General features: G+C 47.2%; 1 protein-coding gene across 1 annotated transcript in view; it reads left to right on the top strand.

The window, feature by feature from the left end:
- Window positions 1-22,725, top strand: part of LOC146340422 (uncharacterized) — an 86,320-nt gene that overhangs the window by 61,963 nt on the left and 1,632 nt on the right. The window contains exons 34-47 of the mRNA XM_084807229.1: window positions 406-675; window positions 2,959-3,099; window positions 3,408-3,673; window positions 4,069-4,297; window positions 5,234-5,401; window positions 7,424-7,558; window positions 8,377-8,556; window positions 9,235-9,451; window positions 10,618-10,701; window positions 10,899-11,021; window positions 13,296-13,444; window positions 16,012-16,098; window positions 17,122-17,268; window positions 19,513-19,704. Coding sequence (XP_084663355.1) covers window positions 406-675; window positions 2,959-3,099; window positions 3,408-3,673; window positions 4,069-4,297; window positions 5,234-5,401; window positions 7,424-7,558; window positions 8,377-8,556; window positions 9,235-9,451; window positions 10,618-10,701; window positions 10,899-11,021; window positions 13,296-13,444; window positions 16,012-16,098; window positions 17,122-17,268; window positions 19,513-19,704 — 2,388 coding nt within the window. The remainder of the gene's footprint in view (window positions 1-405; window positions 676-2,958; window positions 3,100-3,407; window positions 3,674-4,068; window positions 4,298-5,233; window positions 5,402-7,423; window positions 7,559-8,376; window positions 8,557-9,234; window positions 9,452-10,617; window positions 10,702-10,898; window positions 11,022-13,295; window positions 13,445-16,011; window positions 16,099-17,121; window positions 17,269-19,512; window positions 19,705-22,725) is intronic.

Raw genomic sequence — 22,725 nt, 5'->3', positions numbered from 1 at the left:
AGTTGACTGACCCAGCGCCAGCTCCAGGTTTCAGAGGGCCCTTGGGCAAGACAGCAGGCCGCCTCAGCAGGCCGCCTCCTTCAGTGAGCCTCCCTTCTCACCGCCAGTGTCACCCGCGGCTCTTGCTCCTCCTCCTCTTCCTCAGCGTTGTTCCCACTTGCTGGCTTGCTGGCAGAGAGCCAGGGAGGAAGCACGCCATGGCATCTGCTGCTGCTCCTCCTCACCACCACCGTTGCCTGGGCCGGAGCGGGAGGCAAGTGAACAAGTGGGTTGCAATGGTGGAGAAGAGGAGCAGCTCCTGGGGCCTCTTGTCAGTGGGCCCCTGCTGCGTGTGGGCCCTTGGTACATGTCCAGCTATGCCTACCTTTGATGCCAGCCCAGCACTGACCTTTGTCATATTTCCAGGGAATGGCATGTAGCCAGAACTGGGAAGTAGCCAGTGAGTGGGAGAACCTCCTGAAAGAACTGGCTGAACATCACCGGCACGCTGAAGAAGACCTTGGCCAGCAGCAATGGGAAGAAATTAAATCCGTCGGACTCCGCCCTGATGAAGTGACCCTCAAAGGCGGTGTCCTATTCTCTCTGGAAGAAATCCTACAGAACCTTGCATCGCTCGGCGCCAATTTGCGAAAGGCAGACTCCCACTCCAGGGTCGGTGTTGCAAGACAGAACGGCGTGAGTTGAAGCGGGATAAGCGTCTGGAGCTCTCTGCTCTGCAGGCAACTTCCTTCCTTCTCTGTGTGTCTGGCATGTTGTGGGGAGGAGGATGTGGGTTCAGCGTTGGTGGGCTGGTGTGGATGCACTTGGCGGGTGGGTTGGATTCAGTCAATGCCCAGAGCATGGTGGGAAGGCAGGAGGCCTTCTATGAAATCCACACACCCCAACTCCCCCCGCCAAGCTTAGCCAAATTTTCATCCTTCTAAAAGCAGTAGCTAAGGGGGCCATCATAAAAGGAAAGGGGCCAACAGAGGAAACAATCCCTTCACATCATTGCCAGCTCCAGGTTTTTTAGAACCCTTGGGCAAGAGACCCTCAGTGTGCCCCCTCCCTCCGTGAGTCTCTCTTCTCACCGCCATGGTCACCAGCTGATCTTCCTCCTCCTCCTCTTCCTCATCGCTGCTCCCACTTGCTGGCTTGCCAGGCAGAGAGCCAGGGAGCAAGGCGGCCGCGGCATCTCCTGCTCCTCCTCGTCACCACCACCGTTGTCTGGGCCAGAGCGAGAGGCAGGCGAACAAGCAGGCTGCAGTGGTGAAGAGGAGGAGCAGCTCCAGGGGGCTCTTACCGGAGGGCCCCTGCTCAGGTGCAGGCCTTTGGCAGGTGCCTAACCATGCCTACCCTTGACGCCAGCCCTGTGTGGATGCATTTGACAGGTGTGCTGGATTCAATCAAATGCTCCGATTATGGAGGGCAGCGAGGGAAGGAAAGGTCAGGGGCCCTTGATAGAATCCGCATGCCCCAACTGCCCCCAGGCTTGGCCAAATCATTAACCCCTTTACACTCCGAAAACCAGTAGCTAAGGGGGCCATCATAAAAGGAAACGGGGTCACAGGAGAAACAATCCCTTCACATAGAAAAATACCAAAGATGGGAGAAGGCTGTTGCTCCCAAGGGTAGGACCCTAACCAGTGGGTTCAAATTACAAGAACGAGGACTTCAACTAAACTTTAAGTTTAGAACATCCTGATGGCGTGACCTATTTTGCAATGGAACAGACTACCATGGGAAGCGATGGGGTCTCCTTTGTTCGAGGTTTTTAAGCAGAGGCTGGGTGGCCATGTAACAGGGGTGCTGTAGGAGTGGATTTCCTACGTCAGCGGGGGGGTGGAATAGATGACCTTTTGAGAACCCTTCCACCTCTATGATTCTACAAACTGTTCCCCCAGATAAGGTAGCAGATGTGCAGACCTTTTTAATTGGGGTGGGCTGCATTCAAGCAAGCCACCCACCCCCACACCTCGACCTGCAACCAGAAGTGGTGGTACAGTCAGGGGCATTGCCAGGCCTGGGCCCATGGCAATATTCCCAAGTGCCCTAAATGTCAACCAGTGCCAATGTTTCTCAACTTAATTGACATGGAAGAGGCCATTTCAAAGGGGGATTGCAGTGGGGGAAGGAAGAGCCAACCCTCCCCACATGCTGCAATCCCTCCCGCCCCCCATCCCCTGCATGGCAATTAACATAGAAAAATCTTTCCATTTTTGGCAATGGGAAGGGTTTTTTTCCTAAGCTTAATTGCAATGCAAGGGGAGAAGATTATCAGGGAGATCAGAGTTGGGGAGTGCTGTGCCCTCCCCAAAATCCTCCTCCACATGGCAATTAAGCTTAGTGCAGGGGTGGGGGGACATCTGTTGGTGCCAATGAAAACTTTTGTCTAAACTTCATTGCATGGGGTGGGAGCAATTTTCCTCCAAGAAGGAGAGAGAGAGAGAGAGAGAGAGAGAAGTGACCTTTTCTCCTTCCTAAAATGCTAAACCAGGAATGATAAAATGATGTCATTTTATCCTAAAATGATAAACTTGAGTACCTTCTCCAGGTACTCCAGGTGTGTGTTAGACCTTGGTCTTGTGTGTGTGAGGTATGGCTCCTTTTGATCATTGTGTGTCTCCCTGCTTGGGGCAGGGTTAGGGTGGCCAGATGCAAAAGAGGACAGGGCTCCTGCACCTTTTAATAACTGTGCAGAAGAAGAATTTCAGCAGGTGTCACTTGCATGACAAGTGACACTGGCTGGACTTCCTTCTTCTGCACAGCTATTAAAACCCCTGTCTTCTATAGCTTATGACCACCTGCCCCTCCATACATGCTCTCTGCTTCCCACAATCCAGAGCTGAGCCCTGACATCAAAGGTTCCCCAAGCTGAAACCTTGATGAGCCAACCATGGCCTCTAAACTTCTCACCTCACACCCACATTTGTACAGCTTCCCCAGTCATAGTATTTTATGTTCTCTTTTACTTCACAGGAAACTCAATGTTTGGGGGCCAAATTTGACACAGGCTCAGTGGCTCAGAAAACACGAGCCACAGTGGTCAAGATGGTGAAGGAAGAAGCTGCAAAGCAAGTGTGGATGCACAAAGTTCTGGATCGTTACAACAGCCTCCAGGTATGTCCAGCGCCTTTCTTGATTTGCCTCATTCTTCCTTCTTTGAACAGGCAATTGTATCATGCATGTATGTTCTGCCTTCGTGCTGGTAGGATGCAATCCTATTCATGTTTAGACAGAAAAACATCTCACAGTTCTCAGCATGACCCAGCCAGCATGGCTGGCTGGGCATGATGGGAATTGTAGGACAATTTTCTGTCTAAACATGCGTAGGACTGTGCCCTTAATGAACTTTGGTCAGTAGCAAGTCATCCAGCAGAGATGCTCCCATTAACATTGATGTACTTTTCTCTGCCTTATGCCCCAAGAGACGGACTTGCCCCAAAGATGTATCACAGGCTCTGGACAGTTTATGTGACACTGTCACAGGGGAAACGGTGGCCCGGGAGGTGGCCCGGTCGGCGGAAGCGCATCAGGTGGAGAGAGCTGTGACTTTCCTCCAAAAGCACCTCCAAAATGAGGAGGGGGACCTGCTCATTTCCTTCGAAGGAAGGGATGAAACTGAGCTGAGGAAGCTGCAGGCATTGATCCGAATGGAGCTGCAAGCACAGATAGAGGATGAGGTACAAGACCTGTGCTGGATTTGCTGGGCTGTATCCAGGTGCTCCTTCCCGTGAAACAGGTCCATGTGCGGAATATGCAGCAGGCCCTGCAGCGTTTCCCAGATGGCCACGCTCCCCTCATCTGGCCCTGCCCCCTTTCCCCTGACCACCAATTGTTCAATGGTTTCCTGGCATTGGTGCAGTTTTTCCCGCATTCTAAAGGGTTGAAATGTCTCTTCGAAGGCTTCAGGACTGGCAGTAAGAGCTTTAAGCTAAAATATGCTGGTATTTTTGGCCCCACCCCTTTTGTCTTTGGCCCCGCCCACCACTGGAATGCAGCTCCCTAGGCTGAAAGTGGTTCAACACCCCACAGACCTGGAATACTCCAAGCTTTGGCTCTGGACATTGTTTAAAACAAAATTCGTAGACGGTTTCTCAATATTTCCTCTCTCCAGCTGGAAGCCAAAGAAATGGAAGCATTGCAGGAGGCTGCAAAGCAACCCCCAAGGCTCCCTGCTGAACACGCGACATATTTTCTGCTAACTCAGAGGCATCTACGGCAAGCAGTCCTAGTGCTGGCAGGTGGCCTTGCGCTCCAGAAAGCCGGTTTAAGAACTCCAAGTGGCGATAGCTCCACAGAAGACTTTGCTCTGGATGTAAGGACGGTTCTTTCTTCATACAAATTCACTGACTGCAGCCTGCACCAGCCTAGTGCTCTCCAGATGGGCTGGACTACAATATCCATCATTCCCAACCAGCATGGCCCGTGCTAACTGCGGTTGATAGGAATTGCAGTCCATCACACTTGGAGGGCACCAGACTGGGGAAGGCTGGCTTAGAGGGTCTCTAGATATTTTCGAGACTAGGTTATGGAGAATGCCAGCCACAGGTGTATCAGTGTGTAGATGCCACAGGTCAGATGTGCATCGCATTGGAGGACCGGGGGTTAGGGTACGACAGATGCAGAGTTGGCCTGTGCAGATTGGGTGACTATGGCTGTACCTTCTACATGACGCATGTGAACTGCTTTGACGGTCATTCCCTCTCCCCAGGAAAATCTGATAGCTACAGCTCTGAGGAACGGGGTAGAGAATCCCTAATGGAGAATTCTCAGCCCTGTCACCAAACTGCCAACAACGTGCTATCAAACATGTATAAATCTGTAGCATAAAAATACCTTTACAATCATCTGGACACCCTGTAAAATTCTTTGAATAAGGCAGGGTGATTGCACCATCAGTTTAATTTGATTGATTGATTGATTGATTGATTGCATTTCTATCCCACCCAATAGCCAAGGCTGTCTGGGTTTTTCACAAAAATGTAAAAGCCTTGTCTGAAAGCACCCAGAGTCTATTAACCCTCATAGGTACATGGGACCTCCATGTTCAGAGGCAGCATCTCTTCTGGCACTGGGGGCAAACGACAGGGCAAGGAAGCCTCTGCACCTCCCTTGTGGGCTTCCTAGTGGCACTTGCCCACCACTGTTGGATGCTAGGCTGGATGGACGTTTGGTGTGATCCGGCAGGGCTGCTGCTGTTTAATCCAGAGTGGTTGTGACTGTATTGAATCTGGGACATGCTGTTCTTCAGGGGCCACCAGTGGATGAAGATATGAGCGCCATCCTCCAGCTGGTGAAGGAGCAAGAGGGGTGCGAGGGCTCCCTGCTGGAGCTGCAACGAGCGGCACAGATGCTGCAGCTGAGAGAGCGGCAGTTTCAGGAGATGGTCCGGATGCTGAGGGCTCAGTCCTCGGACCAGGTGATGATGAAATGGCCGATCCTTGTTTCTGGCCCAGTCAAGGGTGAGGTGAGCCAGGCAAAGGCAGAGGGCTACCAAGGCCAAGGGAGTCTGCACTGCTGAGAGCAGGAGCAAATCTCTTCTTTGCTCAGCCCAGCCAGGACACGTGCTGGCCTGGAAGCGTTTACAGGGAACGAGGAGTATTGGCTGGCTCACTTTGGCCTGGGGTGCAAAGGAGTATCTTTGGCTGGCGTGGGCAGAGTGGCTACTTAGGAACTACCCCGAAAAGGGGACACTGGTCTGCATAAAATTGCACAGGGTAATTTATATATATGGATGCAAATTTAGAAAATATTATCAACATTTACATAGCCATACACTACACCTCACCATAGTGTGGAAGACTGTGTGACCAGGTGACCTGTGTGCCTTGCTCAGTCTACTCACCAGGTGCTGTGGACGGGCAACTTCAAGGCCCTTTTGCTCTTCCTTCTGATGGTTCTTTAAACCCGAATTGGACTGGACAGCCCGTCAGATACAGAATGCCTTCAAAACAGTCCTTTGTAGAAAAAGGAGACATGGCTGCCCTAGGAGGCACAAACTGGACCTGTCCTGCTTCAGGGGCCCTGCTGTCTCTCAGGTCACCAACTCAAGACCCCTGGTGGGCTTGATTCCTGACAGTGGGTCAGATCCAGATTTAAGCTGGATCAACTGCAGTGGCAGAAGTGTTCCTTCCCACGTCCTCCTTCCCTCCAGCCTCCTGAAAATGCTACACAGAGAGTTTGGGCTCACCCTGCTGAGTGGGGTGAACTGTGGTGTGTGAGGGGAGGGGATCCCCAAAAATCGGGCGGAGGGAGTGTCCAGGAGTGGAGCCTTTCCTCTTGCAGAAGGCAGATTCCAGATCCAACCCAATGAGTTGGACTTGCCTCTTAGGTGGACTTTTGGTCCCATTCTGGGGGCCTCGTGATGATGCTCCCCTCCCTTTCACCCAGTCTCAGTGGGTGTCCTGAGCCCTAGCTGTTGAACTCCAACTCTAGAGGAACATTTGGAAGCTGCCACAAGCCACTGGTGCAAAATGTGGCTCAGACTGACCACGGCTCGCCACTGGGAATATAGCAGCCATTTTCAGAGAACTTGACTGGTTGCCAGATAGCTCCTGGGTGCGATTCCAAGTGCTAGTTCTTACTTTTATAGACCCAAATGATCTGGAACCACATTTCCTTAAGGAGTACCTCCACCCTGGTGCACTTAAATCAAGGGAGGGGGAGACTTCAGGCTTGCGGGATCTACTTTGTTCTTTTACTAGAATCCCCCAAATCCAGAAACCAGAGTCAGGTGCAAAAGATATACACACAGAATTAAAGAATTCTGAGCCCAGGAATTTGTTCTGAGTACCAGAAATGAAAGGAGCTCACAGTCCTTCCATGCAAAAATCCACTCCTGGTAACCCCAAGCTTCCTTCATTTCAGCAGCCTAATTTGGCAGCGGCGGGGGGGATCATTTTCTTATTGCGATTGTTAAATGACTGGGAGTCAGAAATCCATGCTGATCTACCGGAAATCACCAAGAGATCCACCTCCTGCCCACCCCTAACTTAAATCATCTTATGAGTTTCTACTCCAAGTGCCACGGCCACTGGGAGCTAGGCTGGTGGATCATGAGGAGCGGGACTCCATCAGTTGTGGCCCCTGTCCATTGGCATTCCCTCCCCGGGGAGGCTCACCACCAGGCGTCTTTGCTGCTGGCATTTATGCACATGGTGAAAACTTATCTGTTCAGGGAAGACTTCATTTCCATTTTTAAGAGTTTTTAAGACATGGCTTTTTTGTTTTAGAATTGATTTTGATTTTAGTGTATCATGTCCTTATCGTAATTCACTTTGTGGATCTGCCACACCAAAGGCTGAGTACAGATCTAATAAATAATGCCTATTATTGCCAAATCCTCTGGTTTAGTGTATCCATGCTCTCTTTCTTTTCTTTCCTTTTTTCTCTTCCTCTTTTTTGTCTTACTTCTTCTTTCAATGTGGTCTTTATACCACAGCATCTGGAGGATGCTCACCAGATAGCCAGTGAACTGCAGGAATTCAGGCAGCAGAAAACCAAAGATCTGAAAGAGCAGCTGAGGAACTTCCTGGGTAGCCCCAAAACAACCTCCAGCAACCCCAGTCCACTCCAGGTAGGACTGCAAAAAGAAATTTTTTTCTGAATGATGAAGCTTCCTTGGGAATATGCCCACCCATTAATAGTCAGATTTATATCTTTGAAAAAGGGTATTTAAGATCACTTATGTTTAGCCTCCCCTTCATGGATCACTGCCTTGTTGTGGCCAAGGGGCTTGCATAACTCAGTGAAGCCATAAGCTATGCCATGCAGGGCCACCCAAGACGGACAGGTCATGGCGGAGAGTTCTGACAAAATGTGGTCCACCGGAGAAGGAAATGGCAACCCACTCCAGTATTCTTGCCAAGAAAACCCCATGGAACATATGACATGAACTTGAGCACACTCCAGGAGAGAGCGGAGGACAGGAAGGCCTGGCGTGCTATGGTCCATGGGGTCATGAAGAGTCGGACATGACTTAACAACTAAACAACAACAATGTTTAGCCTGCTTCTGAAAGATGACTAGACAGTGTTAATGTTCCTTACCCTTTTCCTGACTGGTAGATTTGCATCTTACCAGTATTTCAGAAGGTGGTTGACAGTGCAATCCTGTTCAAGTCTACTCAGAAGTAATTCCCATTGAATCCAAAAGAACTTACTCCCAAGTAAATGTGTATAGGATTGCAGCCTAAATATAAATCTGACCATGAGGAGGATTCTTTGGAAGAACACCCTGGAAGAACAACAGGGAGAAGTTACTGCACAGTGAACTTTTTTGCTTATGAATGATTCAGCAAACCAGGGTAGGGGAACCTTTTTTCCATCATGGGCTGCATTCCCTTGTGGGCAAAATGTCAGGGGTCTCATGCTGGTGTTTTTTTCTGCCCTCCAGAGTGAACATTCCCTGTTAGAAAAAGAAGAGAAAGAGAGAAAGGGGAAAGAAAAATGGAAGGGTTTCCAAGAAGTTCGGTTGGCAGAGCTAGAAGAATCTTATAGGGGGCAACTATCAGAGGAAAAAGCAAAATTGCAAGACCAGCTGGAAAGAGGAGAAATCAAGAAATGGTCCAAGGAGGTGAGAGTGGAGTGGCAAAATGCATTGCTTTCAATGAGATGAAGCAGGAAAGGGGTTCAACCATTTGAAAACTTTAAGTACATCATTAAAAGCCCAGTTAGAAAAGGATTTGGGGGCCCCAGTCCCTGTGTCACCAGGTCAGGTGATCAAAACAATGATCCAGATCCAGAGTTTGTTCCCACTGGTGGGAGCATTCCTTGACCAGAGTACTACTCAGGACACTCTAGCTGGCAGTAAGGAGGGTGGGTAGGTGATTTTTGCCAATTCCCTTTCTTCCCTGCAGTCACCTCCCATCACCCCCCATGCTGTTGGGTTGGGGACCCTCCCTTGCTGTCCCAGAGGGTCCCCCAACCCACTGAAACAATTTTTCAGGAGCTGCAGGCAAAACAAGAATCCACAAATATCCACCAATGGGAATGCTCTATTGGATCAAAATGATTATCTGGTGTTCTTATTTGTTTGTATTTTATGTTTTTAATATATTGCCCACCATCCAGAGAACTTGGGTTATTGGGTGGTTTAAAACTATAACAAAATAAATAAATAGAAGCCTTCTGTGGACAGATTCCTGGAAGACCCACCCAGATCTGAGGAGGCTGGGATCAGCAGCTAGGTCCTTGGAGGGAGCAGAGCTCAGCTGCACACGTCAACCCCATGTCTAATCCTTATTCTTGTTAGAAACTGATGAGAGAACATGAAGAGACAATGAGCTTCCTGGACAAGGTATTTCACCAAGATATGCACAAGCTTAGAAGAAGGATGGAGAAAGAGCAAAAGAGAAAATACTCCAGTCAACAAGATGGAAATCCCCCAACGTCTGAAGCTGCCTCTTTGCAGGGGCAGAACCAAACTGGCCTGGCTGAGGAGAACAGAGTTCAATCCCTCTTGGCAGAGAGTAGGTCTCATTGGTAGCAAGGGGAAAGTTAAGCTGGCCTTGTAATTTTTCTAGGAACATTCATCCATGGTCCCATGGGTGCTGTTGGTGCTCTCAACATAAAATCGGTACACTGTGATGGCAGTTGAGCCCTTGATAGCACAACTGGGGAGACCTTTCTTGGTTATCACAGAAGCTGCTGGTTTTTGAGTTGATCTCTCAAATCAGCAACCACACGTAGGGATGTACGAAAGTCACTTACCTTTTCACAGGGGTGATTCGCAGTGGGGGGGAGGTGCTCTGCACCTCCCCCCAAAATCCTAACCCTGCCGGCTCCGCTCTGCAGTAACTCCGCGGAGCCGCCGGCCAGGTGCATTCGCAGGCGTGTGGAGCCTGGGGATGCAAATGGCAACGGCTACGGCGGCCGCCATTTGCGTTCATATTTTTGGCCATGATAGCCAAAGTAGCCAATATATACATTATATATATATATATATATATATATATATATATATATATATATATAATGTATATATATATACATGATAGCCAATATTTACGTAGCCTATCATGGCAAAAGACAGGGGCGCAAATGGCGGCTGCTACGTCATTTGCGCCCCTGTTTTTTTACCGTGATAGACTACGTAAATATTTACGTAGCCTATCACGGCAAAAAAGGAACGCAAATGGCGGCGGCTATGGCAGCCGCTATTGGCATTCCCTTTTTTTGCCGTGATAGGCTACGTAAATACTTACGTAGCCTATCACAGCCTCTGCAGGGATGCAAGTATTTATGTCACCTATCACGGCCTAAATGGGGAAGCAAACGGCACCAGGTAAGTGCTCCATTTCGCGCACCTTTTGCGGGGTGGTGGGGCGGGGGGCTTCATTCCGCCATGGATTTTGGGGGGCCGAATGCACTGGTGTTTGGCCTCACTGAGATCCATGGCGGAATTCTCTGACATCCCTAACCTCATGTGGGATTTCTTTATTTGGTCAGAGGATCCCGTTTTGTCAGATCTGACCCAGGGGCTAAGTAGATCAGGTATACAGGCTGGGCTGTACCCAGACCTGCCACCTCTCACTCTGAGGTCACACCACAGACAGGAAGGGTGAAAGGAATACTAGTGTGTCCGCTATTCTTTGCTCTGGGCCACACTAATGAGATTAATGCTGCTCCTTCACAGATATCAAGATCCTGAAGCAAACGGAGCTGCTGGTGACCTTAAGGATCACTCTTCTGAGTCCTTGGTTTAGACCACTTCTGTCTGGTAAGGCTTCCAAGAGACTGTTGTCATGTCATCTGATCCTGTGTCTGACTTTCCTGATAGACTGGAGACTCATGTGCATGCTGGGGCTGACCCTAACGTAGCTACTCTTCTGACATGTCTTTTCCTTTTGTGAATATTTAAAGTGGGCCAATACATTTGCCAACAAATGATGTTGCCTTTTGTTCCAGTTTGTGCAGATGGAAAAGAAGCCGATGGTATAATGTCTTCCCAGCTCCTTGCTCTTCTGGAAGATGTGAATTGCCAGATCCAAAAATGTGCAGCAGCCATTGGACTGCTAGACATCCATCCTCCAGAACATGGTAACTCCTTTGCGATGCACTTCCTACTCTGCTTTCAATACGCAAAGACCTCAATTCAGCACCATGGACAGGTTCTTTCCCCCTTTTTTGGAGTGAGGGCAGCTACTGCATCAACAGTTGGCTTAGAACCTCAGGTTATTACCCTTGAAGACGTTGTTCTCATGATATAAACACTGACTATTATAAATGACACAGGGGCCCCCATCCTCATGCCAGTTCTGCAGTTGCAGCCTGAGCGAGGTGCAAAGTGCATAGGATCAGAGCGTGGGTGTGCTGTGGTGGTGAGAGTGTTAGACTTTGATAGGTGTTGGACTTTGAATCCCTGCTCATTCATGAAGCTCACTGGATGACCATGGGCTGGTCTCTCTCTCTCTCTCTCTCTCTCAGAAATGCAGCTGCATCAAAAAGTACTAAGATAACTAGAACACACAATTGGGCCTTATTGACTACTTGATATGGAGTTGTGTGTGTTCTAAACATGTCCAAAGGTTTCCTACACTAGCTGCCAAGGAATTCAGCATCCTGACAATCTCTGCTGTTATTTGATGTTTAAAGTGTCTAGTCCTCATGACTGCAAATAAAAATTTGGATGCATCTCCTAACAATATTTATTTTATTCATTTAAAACATGTCTTGGCCACCTTTCAGGGCAGAAGCCCTCCCAAAGTGGCTTACAGCAATAAAATACATTAAAAAGTTAAAATATTAAAAGGGATAAAAACAATAAAACAACAACATAAGCCAACAATAAAACCAGCAACAGCAACAATATAAGAAGTGCCTTACTAGATCAGACCAATCACCCCCCTAGCCCAGTCTTCTGTTTTCAGCAGTGGACAGGTAGATGTTATTGGAAAGCTTATGAGCAGGCCATTATGGTGCTGGTCTTTTGCTGTTGTTTGTCCCAAGTATCTGGTCTTGTCTGTAAATGGAGGTTCCATTCAGCACTCATAGCTATTGATAGACCTCTCCTCGAGGAGTTTAGTCCTAAAATGACAGAGCTGTCTAAGTCAGTGACCATCCACAGACATTGTGGCAAGTCACTCCACAGGTTAATCATGCATTGCAAGAAGAAATGCTTCTATTGATCTGCAGTGGGTTCAGGGCAAACACATTCCATTGGTTGACCACAAGTTCTAGTGTGATAGAAGAAGGCGCAATCCTATGCATGTTTAGACAGAAAAAAAATCCTACAACTCCCAGCATTCCGCAGCCAGCCATGCTGTGTGTGTGGAATCCAAGGTGGAGCTATGCTCTGCTGTCTTGACTCAGCCAGGGCAGGAAGATGCAGGGGGGTGGTTGGTTGGTTGGTTGGTTGGTTTTTTAATATTGTCTGTTTGTTTGCTTCTCTCCCATTGGCATCACCTTCATGTTTATTTCTGTGCTGCTTTTCCAAATTAGGCTCAAAGCAGCTCACGAGAAGGGTAAACAAATCATCAATAGGTAGGTACAAATCATCAATAGATAGGTACAAATCATCAATAGATAGGTACAACAAAAACACAGAATCATACATACATCTAACATATTTCACAATATAATCTAGGATCCACATTAGCAAGCTGATAAAGACATTACAGTTAAAATTACCCTAAAATATATGGAAACATATTTCATTCATAAATGGCTCCAACAAAAGGGAAATTGCACTGGCTCTGGAGCTGATGTACTTCTTGGCCTTTTAGGGGCATGTTGGGAGAACAAGAGGCTTTGGATCCTGTGGATCTAAGTCTGCCCTGGACAGGTCCATGGAATGCCCTCGTTTGGGCCCTGCCACTGATGGGAATACTGCTAGTGGTACATCTACTTCCATGGAGCTTCGTCTAGGTGTGTGAGGGACTCCCACAATATCCTACATCCCTTTGGAGGCCACCTGATGCCCTATAGGACAAATGCCATTATTATCTTTTTTTCCATGCTAAAAGCTCCAGTGTCTGAAGCTGCATCTTCGGGAAGATGATCTGGTTGCTGTGTTGATCTCCATGCCCTTCTTTCCTTCTCAGACCATTCCAACTTATTTGAAAACTTGACCCACAGAAGCAAATTAAATTATGCATGAACATGTCAGTTGTATCTGTTATTCTTCAAGCAGAATTATTTTTATTTTTGTTCTCAGTCTTTGTCAGTTTGTCTCTAGGGCGGGAGGGACTTTGAGGGTACGATGCACTCAGTCCTAGTTTAAATTGTCCAGACAATTACAAAGCAATGGAAGTTCCATCCTGCAAGTCAGGGCACAAATGAATGGACTAATGTTTCACTTTCTTGCAGAGACAGTAAGCTCTTTTCAGGATGTAATGGACATTCAGATGATTCCAACATCTGGGGAGCTTGAACCTCTGCTCTCCTCAAGTCTTTCTGCAAGGGAATTTGTAATATACCAATACGGCATCATTGTTCTGCAATTCCTCAGGCCTCATATTGGTGTAAGTGGTCAAAGAGTGGAGAAATCCCAGAGAAACAGCTCTACAGGGTGTGTGATATATCATTCTTGAGCAGAATCTGGAAAAATCACAACTTCTGGTTTTGTTTAATTTAAAAAAAAAGCAAGTTCCTAGTCCACATTTCCAGAGTAAAACCTGAATGTGTGTTGGCTGTTAGACCCCATTAGTTTTAATGGATCTGGATTGACACATGCAGCACAATGTTATTTATCCTCATGCTTCTGTTGTGTTTTTCCATCCGAAGGATGACAAAAGCTAAGAAAATAGAGACAATGGTGGCCATTTTCAGTGCTGAGAAACAGGATCTCTTCTCTTAACACTACTACCAACCACTCTGAGTTCACATCTTCCTCTCCTTACAGACTTTATTCCCTTCCATCTTTATTTATTTATTTATTTGTTTGTTTATTTAATTTATTAATCGCCCATCTGGCTCGTCACCCAGCCACTCTGGGCGATGTACAGCATATAATAAAACAGTTTAAAACAATAAAATTCTACAATAAAAACGTTTTCTAAAATATCCTAATCCACCCCAAATGCCTGCCTGAACAACCACGTTTTTAATGCACGGTGGAAGCTCATTTTTCCATGAGTTTCAGCCCTTCTTCTGCAAACTTTTATGAAGATAACTACTACTACTACTACTACTACTACACACACACTCCTCAAATCCAAATTATCCCTCCAAACCACTGAGAAAATTGGCTTAGCTGGGATTTCATATGCGCAATTAATGAACAGGCAGAATCACCGTGGGGGATGGGTGTTGTGTATTTGACTTATCGACATCATTCTTCCCCAACCTGGCGCCCTCCAGATGTGTTGGACTACAACTCCCATTACTGGCTGAGGGATTATGGGAGTTGTAGTCCAACACATCTGGAGGGTGCCAGGTTGGGGAAGAATAATGTATATTATTATTGCAGATTTCAATCAAGACGTCACTTGAGCTTTGGCTATGCAGAGTAGGGGTGCACGAAAGCCACTTACCTGGTCTCGCAGCTTGCTTCGCGGTGGGGGGGAGGCGCTTCGCTGCTCCCCCCGAAGTTCAGGCCGGGGGGGGAGGCTTCCCGCCTCGCCCGGCCGAAATTCAGGCCAGGGAGGAGGCGCCTCACCTTGCCCGGCCGCAAAATAAAAAGTTTTAAAAAAACAAAAAACGCCCCCATGATAGGCTACGTGACGATTTACGTAGCCTATCACGGCTAGATCTGCAAAGTCAGCCGTGATAGGCTACGTTAATCGTCACGTAGCCTATCACGGGTGACTTTAAAAAAAAAAAAGCGCGTACGCAAATGGCGGCCCCCATAGGAAGCCGCCATTCGCGTTCCTTATTTGGTCGCTGTAGTCTACGTAAATCTTTACGTAGACTACGGCAAAAATAAGGGCAACGCAAATAGCGTTGCCCTTATTTTCGCCGTAGTCTACGTAATCTTTACGTAGACTACAGCGACCAAATAAGGAACGCGAATGGCAGCTCCCTATGGGGGCCGCCATTAGCCGTACGCGCTTTTTTTTTTTTTAAGTCACCCGTGATAGGCTACGTGACAATTTACGTAGCCTATCACGGCTGACTTTGCAAATCTAGCCGTGATAGGCTACGTTAATCGTCACGTAGCCTATCACAGGGGCGTTTTTTTTTTTTACTTTTATTGGAATGGCGGTGGCGGCAGCCGGTCGAAAGACCAGCTGCCGCCCCCGCCCCTGACGAAGACCTGCCGAACCGCCGCCGGGACCCGCCACCGGGGGGACATTCGGGAAAGGTAAGTCCCATCCCCAGGGGGGGCGGGGGGGGCGGATAATTTCTCCCCGAAACTACTTCGGGGGGCCGAATACGTTGGCACTCGTCCCCCCGAAGTTTTGGGGAGAAATTCTCCCCCATCCCTAAAGCCCCCAGAAGGCAAAGCAATTCCCAAGATAATTTCGATCCGTTTGACCTTCTAAAACTGAGGTGAATCATGCTTTCAAGGTTCCCCTTATGTCCTGGATCCACTAAGCAATTCCTTAAGGATCTCCTGCCCCCTTAAGAGTCCCACCTTCCTTCTTTTAGACTTCCCCTTCCCAGTAACATGGGGTTTCAGCTGTAGACGTGGGGTGACTGACACTCTAGACACGGGGTTTAGCCACAACATTTTACTATTAGATTTAGAGCAAACAAATTACAATTAAAGGTATTTACATAATAGAGCTGAGTAATACCAAAGGCATTAAAATAAAAGTTACAAAATGCCAGTTCCTTTACCCTAGCTGTCCTTAGATTTTTCTAGGCTGCTTCTTCCTGCTCACTCTTCAGACTCTGCTCTCACTTCAGGCTCTGGCTGTCTCTGCTCTTACTGGCTCTCTCACTCTGTTTATGTACCCTCCTCCTGCAAAACCGAAAGTACTGCTTCAAACCTGAAGAAATGAAACTTATCCAGATAAATGAAACTACTCCTCTCAGGGTTACCCCTCCCAACAGAAAATTCCAGCCCTCTAAGCCTGACCTTTTTTCCCTTTGCCTCTGTAGGCCTCAAACCTTTACACATGCCAATGTTCTCCCTCCATTTTAGGGCCCAGAGATTGATTTGTGCATTGCCTCCAGCATTCCTTCCAGCAACACATCAGGGAATGCCTTCCGAAACACTTTCTATTATCAGGTATGTCATCTTGGGTGGAACCTCCAACATACAGGGGGACAATGGTCTCTATGAAGGAATAGAAATGTATGAGCCTTCCTTAGAGCCAGACTGCTCATCCACCCAGCCTCGTATTATCTACTCCGACTGGTGTCACCTCTCAGGCCAGTTCTTTTCTCAGCCCTAATGCCTGAGGACTTTTTGACTGGAGATGCTGTGGATTGAGCCTCACTGCCCAACACCCAGGCAAGTGAGAAAGCCTGGTCCAGGAAATCATGCCATAATTACATGGTAGGAGGCACAGGGATGGGAGACGGTGAAGGAGTGGAAGGTGTCAAGGAAAAAGGGGGAGAAAAGTTAGTCAGGCATGCAAGGATGTAGAGCTTCATCAACCTTAAAACAGGGGTGGGCAACTTGGGCAACCAGACATTGTCAGACTGAAACTCCCATCATTCATCACCATTGGCCATGCTGGCTAGGGCTGATGGGAGCTGCAGCCCAGCAACGTCGAGTGGCCACGTGTGCTACTTTACAGAGGACAGTCCTCTATTTGAAGTTTGCCAAAAGACAGGCTTTTGTTGAAGGGCTCACTGGACCAAGCCCAGTGTAAAGATAAGGAACCCTAAGACAGGAGAGCAGCTGGCGCCTTGACTTGCCCATCCACAGGTAGCACCTGGAAAGCAGACTGAGGGGGCACACAGCTCACCTGGTCACAGTCTTCCCTGCTATGGGTACTGTCTTTCTATTCAAATTCTAGGAATTTCTATACTGGCATCTCTTTATATAAATTAGCCTATGCAAAATGTATAAAAACCTTAATTTTATGTAAATTAGCCTATGCAATGTGTGTCCTCCATTGTCCTTCTTCTGGGTGACATGGTTCCTCTTTTTGGGCAATGGGTAAGTGGCCACTCGAGGGCCACCAGTTGCCCACCCTGCCATAGAAGCTTGAGGATGGAGGACTTGAAGAGAAAAGCCTCAGTCCTGTATCAGCCCTCAGTCTTCCCCATCTGGCCATTCATCATGCTGCTGTTCCCTCCTCAGAAGCCTGGCCACAAACTCTTCATTGTAAGAGGGTGCCTGAGCTGCGTGGGCAGCTTCATTCTGCTTCTCGTCCACTGCCTGGCCCACATCACTGCTGATGACCTCAGCCAAGACTCCAACCCAGCATTTCGGAGGCTCTTTTACCAGGTACAGAATCCCCCCCAGCTGTGGATCCGTGCATTCCGTGAGCACTTCAGTGGTGCTTCTGAGGACAGGCGATGAAAGACTGTGCCATCCTGGGTGTGATACAGGGCAGTGAGTAGAATGCGCAGGAACGAGGCACTGAAATGGTACCCATCCAGTCGTTTCTGTCAGGAAGAAGCAGATAAGGGTGTTCCCTAGACTCACACAAAAGAAAGACGGGTAGAGCCTCACAAATGCTAGGCTAGTAAACCGATGTTTTAACTCATCACAGCAATTCTTGCTTTCTTAAGAGATGGGTCTATAGCATTACCTCTCAACGGGTACTTTAGATATTTACCTGGACTAGAATTCTATATAGAGCACAGGTGTGGAACCTCTCTCAGCCCAAGGGCTGAATTCCATTTCAGAGAAGCTCTCAGGGGCCACATTCCAGTGGTGGGCGGGGCCAAGGGCAAAAGGGTCAGGGCCAAAATAGCAAAAATATGACCATATTTTGGCATATTGCTTTTACTGGCAGTAAGCCTGGAAACCACCCAGTGATCAGCAGTTGGGGGAAGGGGTGGATTGGGAAAGGAGACAAGGCCATCTAGGGACCTGGGTGGCTGCATGGGATTGGTTCTGTGAGCCTGAGGCTCTGCACCTGTGGGCAAGAGTTTCCAGCAAACTCCCACATGCCTGAATTGTTTTAACCAGCTTTACAGGGTCTGCTCCCATTTCCCAGTGGACTCCAAATCCTAAGCCTCTCCAGGCCCTGGCACAACTCGATGGCATCCTGGCTGACATGGCCTGGGGGACCTCAGTCCTTACTGAGGCCTTCTTGCTGCAAATATTATCCTTCCACCTGTTCCCCACATCTGCTAAGGCGAGCAGCAGGAATGGCTTGAATTGTGGCAGTGTTCTTTGGTCTCCAAGAGAGTGTTGCCAACCAAGCAGGAAAAAAGTCTGGATTATTTTTGTTTGTTTTTAATGCATATGCCAGTTGTCAGAAATTTTGTGTAAGAAAAAAACCACAACAACCCAGAATGTTGGGCTGGTTGCTGGAATGTTTTGAATAAAGCTGTTGCTTTAGTAAAAGTCTGCAGCAGCCATTTTGCTGAGGGCACATCCTTGCACTGTGCATCATGTCCTAAGGTGCTGAGCTGTTCAGCTTCGTCCCAGAGGCACATCATTTCCACTTCCTGCTAGATACGGAACTGTGTGTGTGCTTCCTCCATAGCCACCCCCAACCCCACCCCCAGTGCATGGGCAAGCAAGCTTTTTGGACCTGTGGGCACATTTGGTAATTTGATAAAATGTTGTGGGCACCACCACAAAATGGCTCCCATAGGAGGCGGGGCTAGTCACAAAGTACAAGGAACTTGCCCAAAAGACTAAGAACAAGGCAGAAATGCAGTCTGAGTCCCAATACACGAAATCACTCCTTTAAAACCACACTTTTCGGCGCCAAGAGAAACTTGTTTGTTTATTTTTTTTAAGTGGGAGGCGTGGGCACCAAGAAAGGTGTCTGGGGCACACTGGTGCCCACAGACTCCACATTGCCTATCCCTGCCCTAGAGAATTTGTCAAGGCAAGAAGTGGGGTAGCAGAGAAGCCTGGTGACATAACGGTAGCATTTCTAGGGGCTGCTTTTACATGCACTGCTATGCACAGTTCTCCAGCCTGTGCGCCAACCTACAGTTTCTGCCAGCAACAGCCACCAGAGTATTAAAAAAACCCCTTCTGCTATTTGTTCTTCTTCTGCCAGAATTCACCAGCCAAAGTCCCCTGACCTGTCACAGGATCCCCCCTCTGGACCATCCCAGGGACCAGAACTTTTGACATCAAAATTGACCCCATAGCCCAGTGCATGTTGATGAAGCCATTGCTTCATCAGGGTTTAAAGGTCCCAACCTGGACTCACTGAATTATCTGGATTAATTTTTCAGCCATCCAGAAGGACATCCAGGAATGAATCACTTTCCTTTGGATTATTTCCAGATCGGTGTGTGTGTGTACCATCTCCTATTGGTGATTTATTTACCTGCAGCATAAACCATTCCATTGACACCAGCAGTTTCACTGTACCATGAACTCAGCTGAAAAGATATCTTGCTCATTTTTACATCCTTCTCTCTACCCCTCCTTTGCACTTATCACTTCTCTTAATTATTGCTTTCCTGAAATAATTTCTGCATTAAGCATATTTAGGTGTGTGTGTGTGCGTATATGTGTGCATTTTTAACCATATAATTTATCTTTGCTTTGGAGGCACTCAAGGCCTGCCTGGGTGAAATGTTCTCCCTCAGGCTCCAGACGTCAGCAATTCTGGAGGACAGTAAATCTGCTGCAAAGATGATTAATGAGGCTTTCCTGAAGAGAGAGGTGATCACAGATGAGAAAATCGATCTCCCGTCAGGGCTTTCTGATGTCACGGTGAAGCCTTCCACAGACTTAGAGAAGGTCATTCTTCAGACACACACACAAAGGCACAACTGCCTGCTCTCTGCTCATTCCCAGTTTGCCCTGAGCTAACATAGACAGAAAAACTGGTCTTTCTAGAAAGAAGGGCGGTGGAGAACTCTGGGATATTCTCACCAAACACTTCTGTACTGTTAATGTGCGTGCACCCCACTTCTGAGTGGTAAGATGTTTCAGAGGTTCCAACACATACCCTGGGTTCAAGTTTCTGTTGAAGCAGGACCCTAGACAGACTTAAGGTGCGATCCTATGCATGTTTAGAAAGAAAGAAAGTCCTATAAGTCCATGCTGGCTGGGGAATGCTGGAAGTTGTAGGACTTTTTTTTGTCCAAACATGCCTAGGATTGCACCCTTAGGGTGTTTCTGTGATATAAAGTCTATTTACACATATATACAGGCTGAGCATAAGATCCGGAGCTCATAATATTAAACATTCCAACAGACTCCTGTTCCCCATCAGACTTCTAGGGGAACCCACAGGATTTCCTGCAGAGAGCAAAGTAAGCTCAGACCCAGTTCCAGCACAGGCTGACCTCCTGCTACGCAAAACAAACCGCCCCTTGTCTAAGAGTGGGGGGAAAGATGAGCTATCTCTGCCCATCACCTGTCCCTTTTTGGGCCATCCTAGCTCCCATTAAAACACATCGCCAGATTCTTACCAGCTTTCCACTGTCCAATGTCACGTCTTAAGAGGTATTGCCTCAAGGCAGCCACATTGATAGCTCTACTTACAGAAATCTCGGAGTCAAGGATTACAGAGTCAAATGGGATCCCAAATCTCTTTGCAGCCATAGGCACTGGGATGTACGGTGCAAAAGTGGGAGAGTATCCAAAATAGATCCACAAATGGAAGACAAATATCTCAGGGTGCTTATACAAAGATTTTATTTGTAAAAAAAGCCCAACACAAGACAACACATTTCTAAAATAGCATCACATTTTAGCATTGAAGAACAAAACATTTAAATCATTGCACACTGCAGTTAGGCCTGTGCATACTTACTCATGTCTGCAGGAATTCCTGTAATAATTTATCCCACTAAAATTCACTGGCGACTCAGAAAAGTGTTCAGAAGGCTGTTGTTTTTATTCTATCTGTTAGAGACGTTTTTTCATGTGTTTCCAAGATACATCCGTTAGCTCAAGGGCTCTCATATCTGGACAGGCCTATCTGCAGTGTGCAATGATTAAAATGTTTTGTTCTTCTGTGCCAAAATTCTATGCTATTTTAGCCATGTGTTGCCTTGTATTGTAAAATACAAGACAACACATTGTATGGTACTGTATTACTTTACAGCCCCTTCAAGAAGAAGGCCTGAAAATAAGAACAGGCCAAAACTCATTGGCCCTTTTTCCAAATAAAATCTTTGTTCGAGCAACCTGGATGTAAGGGACTCTTGAAAAGTCAGTCAGATGAACCCGAAGCCCATAACAGTATTTACAAGTGAGACCTGCAACAAAACCTTGCAGTGCAGAGTGCTCCTGTCCTGGATTCCAGCCAGCCTGCTGGGCCCCCTTCCAGAACACTCCATTCCATTCCATCCCCTTCTTCTGTCTTCCCCCACCTAACTTCAGATGGCACTGCGATCCAAGGGAGGGCATCCAGTGAAGAACAAAAGGTCTGTGCAGGCTCCAGTGGGAGAAGATGGCCCTTCAAGCAGCCAGACCCTAAGCCATTCAGACCTCTACAGGCCAGGACAGGCACTTTGACTTGTGCCCAGTAAGACTGGGGGCAACCAGTGAAGCTGTTTAGGCACAGGCAAGATGTGTTCCCCTTAACTCAGGGGTGCTGCAACTCAGGACCTCAAACCAAATCTGGCCCTCTGGGGTTCCCCAAAAGGCCACGCCCCCCTGCCCCTGGCGCCCAGCCATCAATCGTTTGGCAATTTCCCAGCTTTTGTGAAGTTTTTCCCCCATTCTAAAAGGTTGAAATGCCTCTCCTACGGTTTAGTCACTGGCAGTGGAGGCTGGTGGCTCTGATATCAGCATCTGTTCTGGGTTTCAATCAGTGCATCTGTTCTGGGTTTCAATCACAACCAACCAGAACTCTAGAGGAGCTATCCAAAGTGCTGAACCCTAACCCCCAAATAGCTTTAGCACCTTGGAAAGCTCCTTTAGAGTTCTGGCTGGTTCTGACTGAAACTCAGAATGGATTCAAAGCCCCACTAAAATCAGAGCCACCAGTCTCCACTGGGCACTGACGGGAAGAGCTTTAAGCTACAATAAGCTGGTATGGTTTGTAATTTTGGCTCCACCCCTGTTGCCTTTGGCTCCACCCACCACTGGAATGTGGCCCCTGAGAGCTTCTCTGAAATTGAATTTGGCCCTTGGGCTGCAAAAGGTTCAGCCCCCCCGTTTTAACTGACCCCAGTTAGTAAACTAGCAGCTGTGTTTTGTACAGTTTCTGAAAATCTTCATTGGCAGCCCCTCCTTTGGAGTGTAAAGTTGAGCGAGGGACTGCTCTCCATATAACACATTAGTGGTAGTAGTAGTATTAAGTATCATTAATATGATTAATATTGTTAATAAATAAATATGAAATTAAATATTAAATATTAAATTATTAATATTAATAGTATCAGTAATTAATATTATCAATAATATATTAATACTATTATTAATACTTGATAATTGATAATAATTATTAATTATTATTAATAAAGTTGAGCAAGGGGCTCCTCTCCATATAGCACATTAGTATTATTATTATTATTAACATATCTATATCGCCCCATAGCCAAAGCTCTCTGGGTGGTTTACAAAAGTTAAAATATTAAAATACAATACACAAAGTTTGAAAACCATTTACATAAAAAGATGTGGACAATATATACAAACAACATATAACTAAAACAACTTTGAACTATTATTTTTTTTAAAAAATCCAACAACAACGCAGCTTAAAACAGTATACAGAAGTCAGCAAAAGGAACAAGAACAGCAAGAGTACATGTAAACAGAGTAGATGTAAGTACCCACCTTCCTATATAACCCCAGCAGAAA

Source organism: Heloderma suspectum, chromosome 6, assembly GCF_057233095.1.
Source record: "Heloderma suspectum isolate Gila_16-S chromosome 6, 16-S_ref, whole genome shotgun sequence".
NCBI lineage: Eukaryota > Metazoa > Chordata > Lepidosauria > Squamata > Helodermatidae > Heloderma > Heloderma suspectum.
The sequence above is the reverse complement of the archived record's forward strand: the minus strand, read 5'-3'. Positions and strand labels throughout refer to the sequence as shown.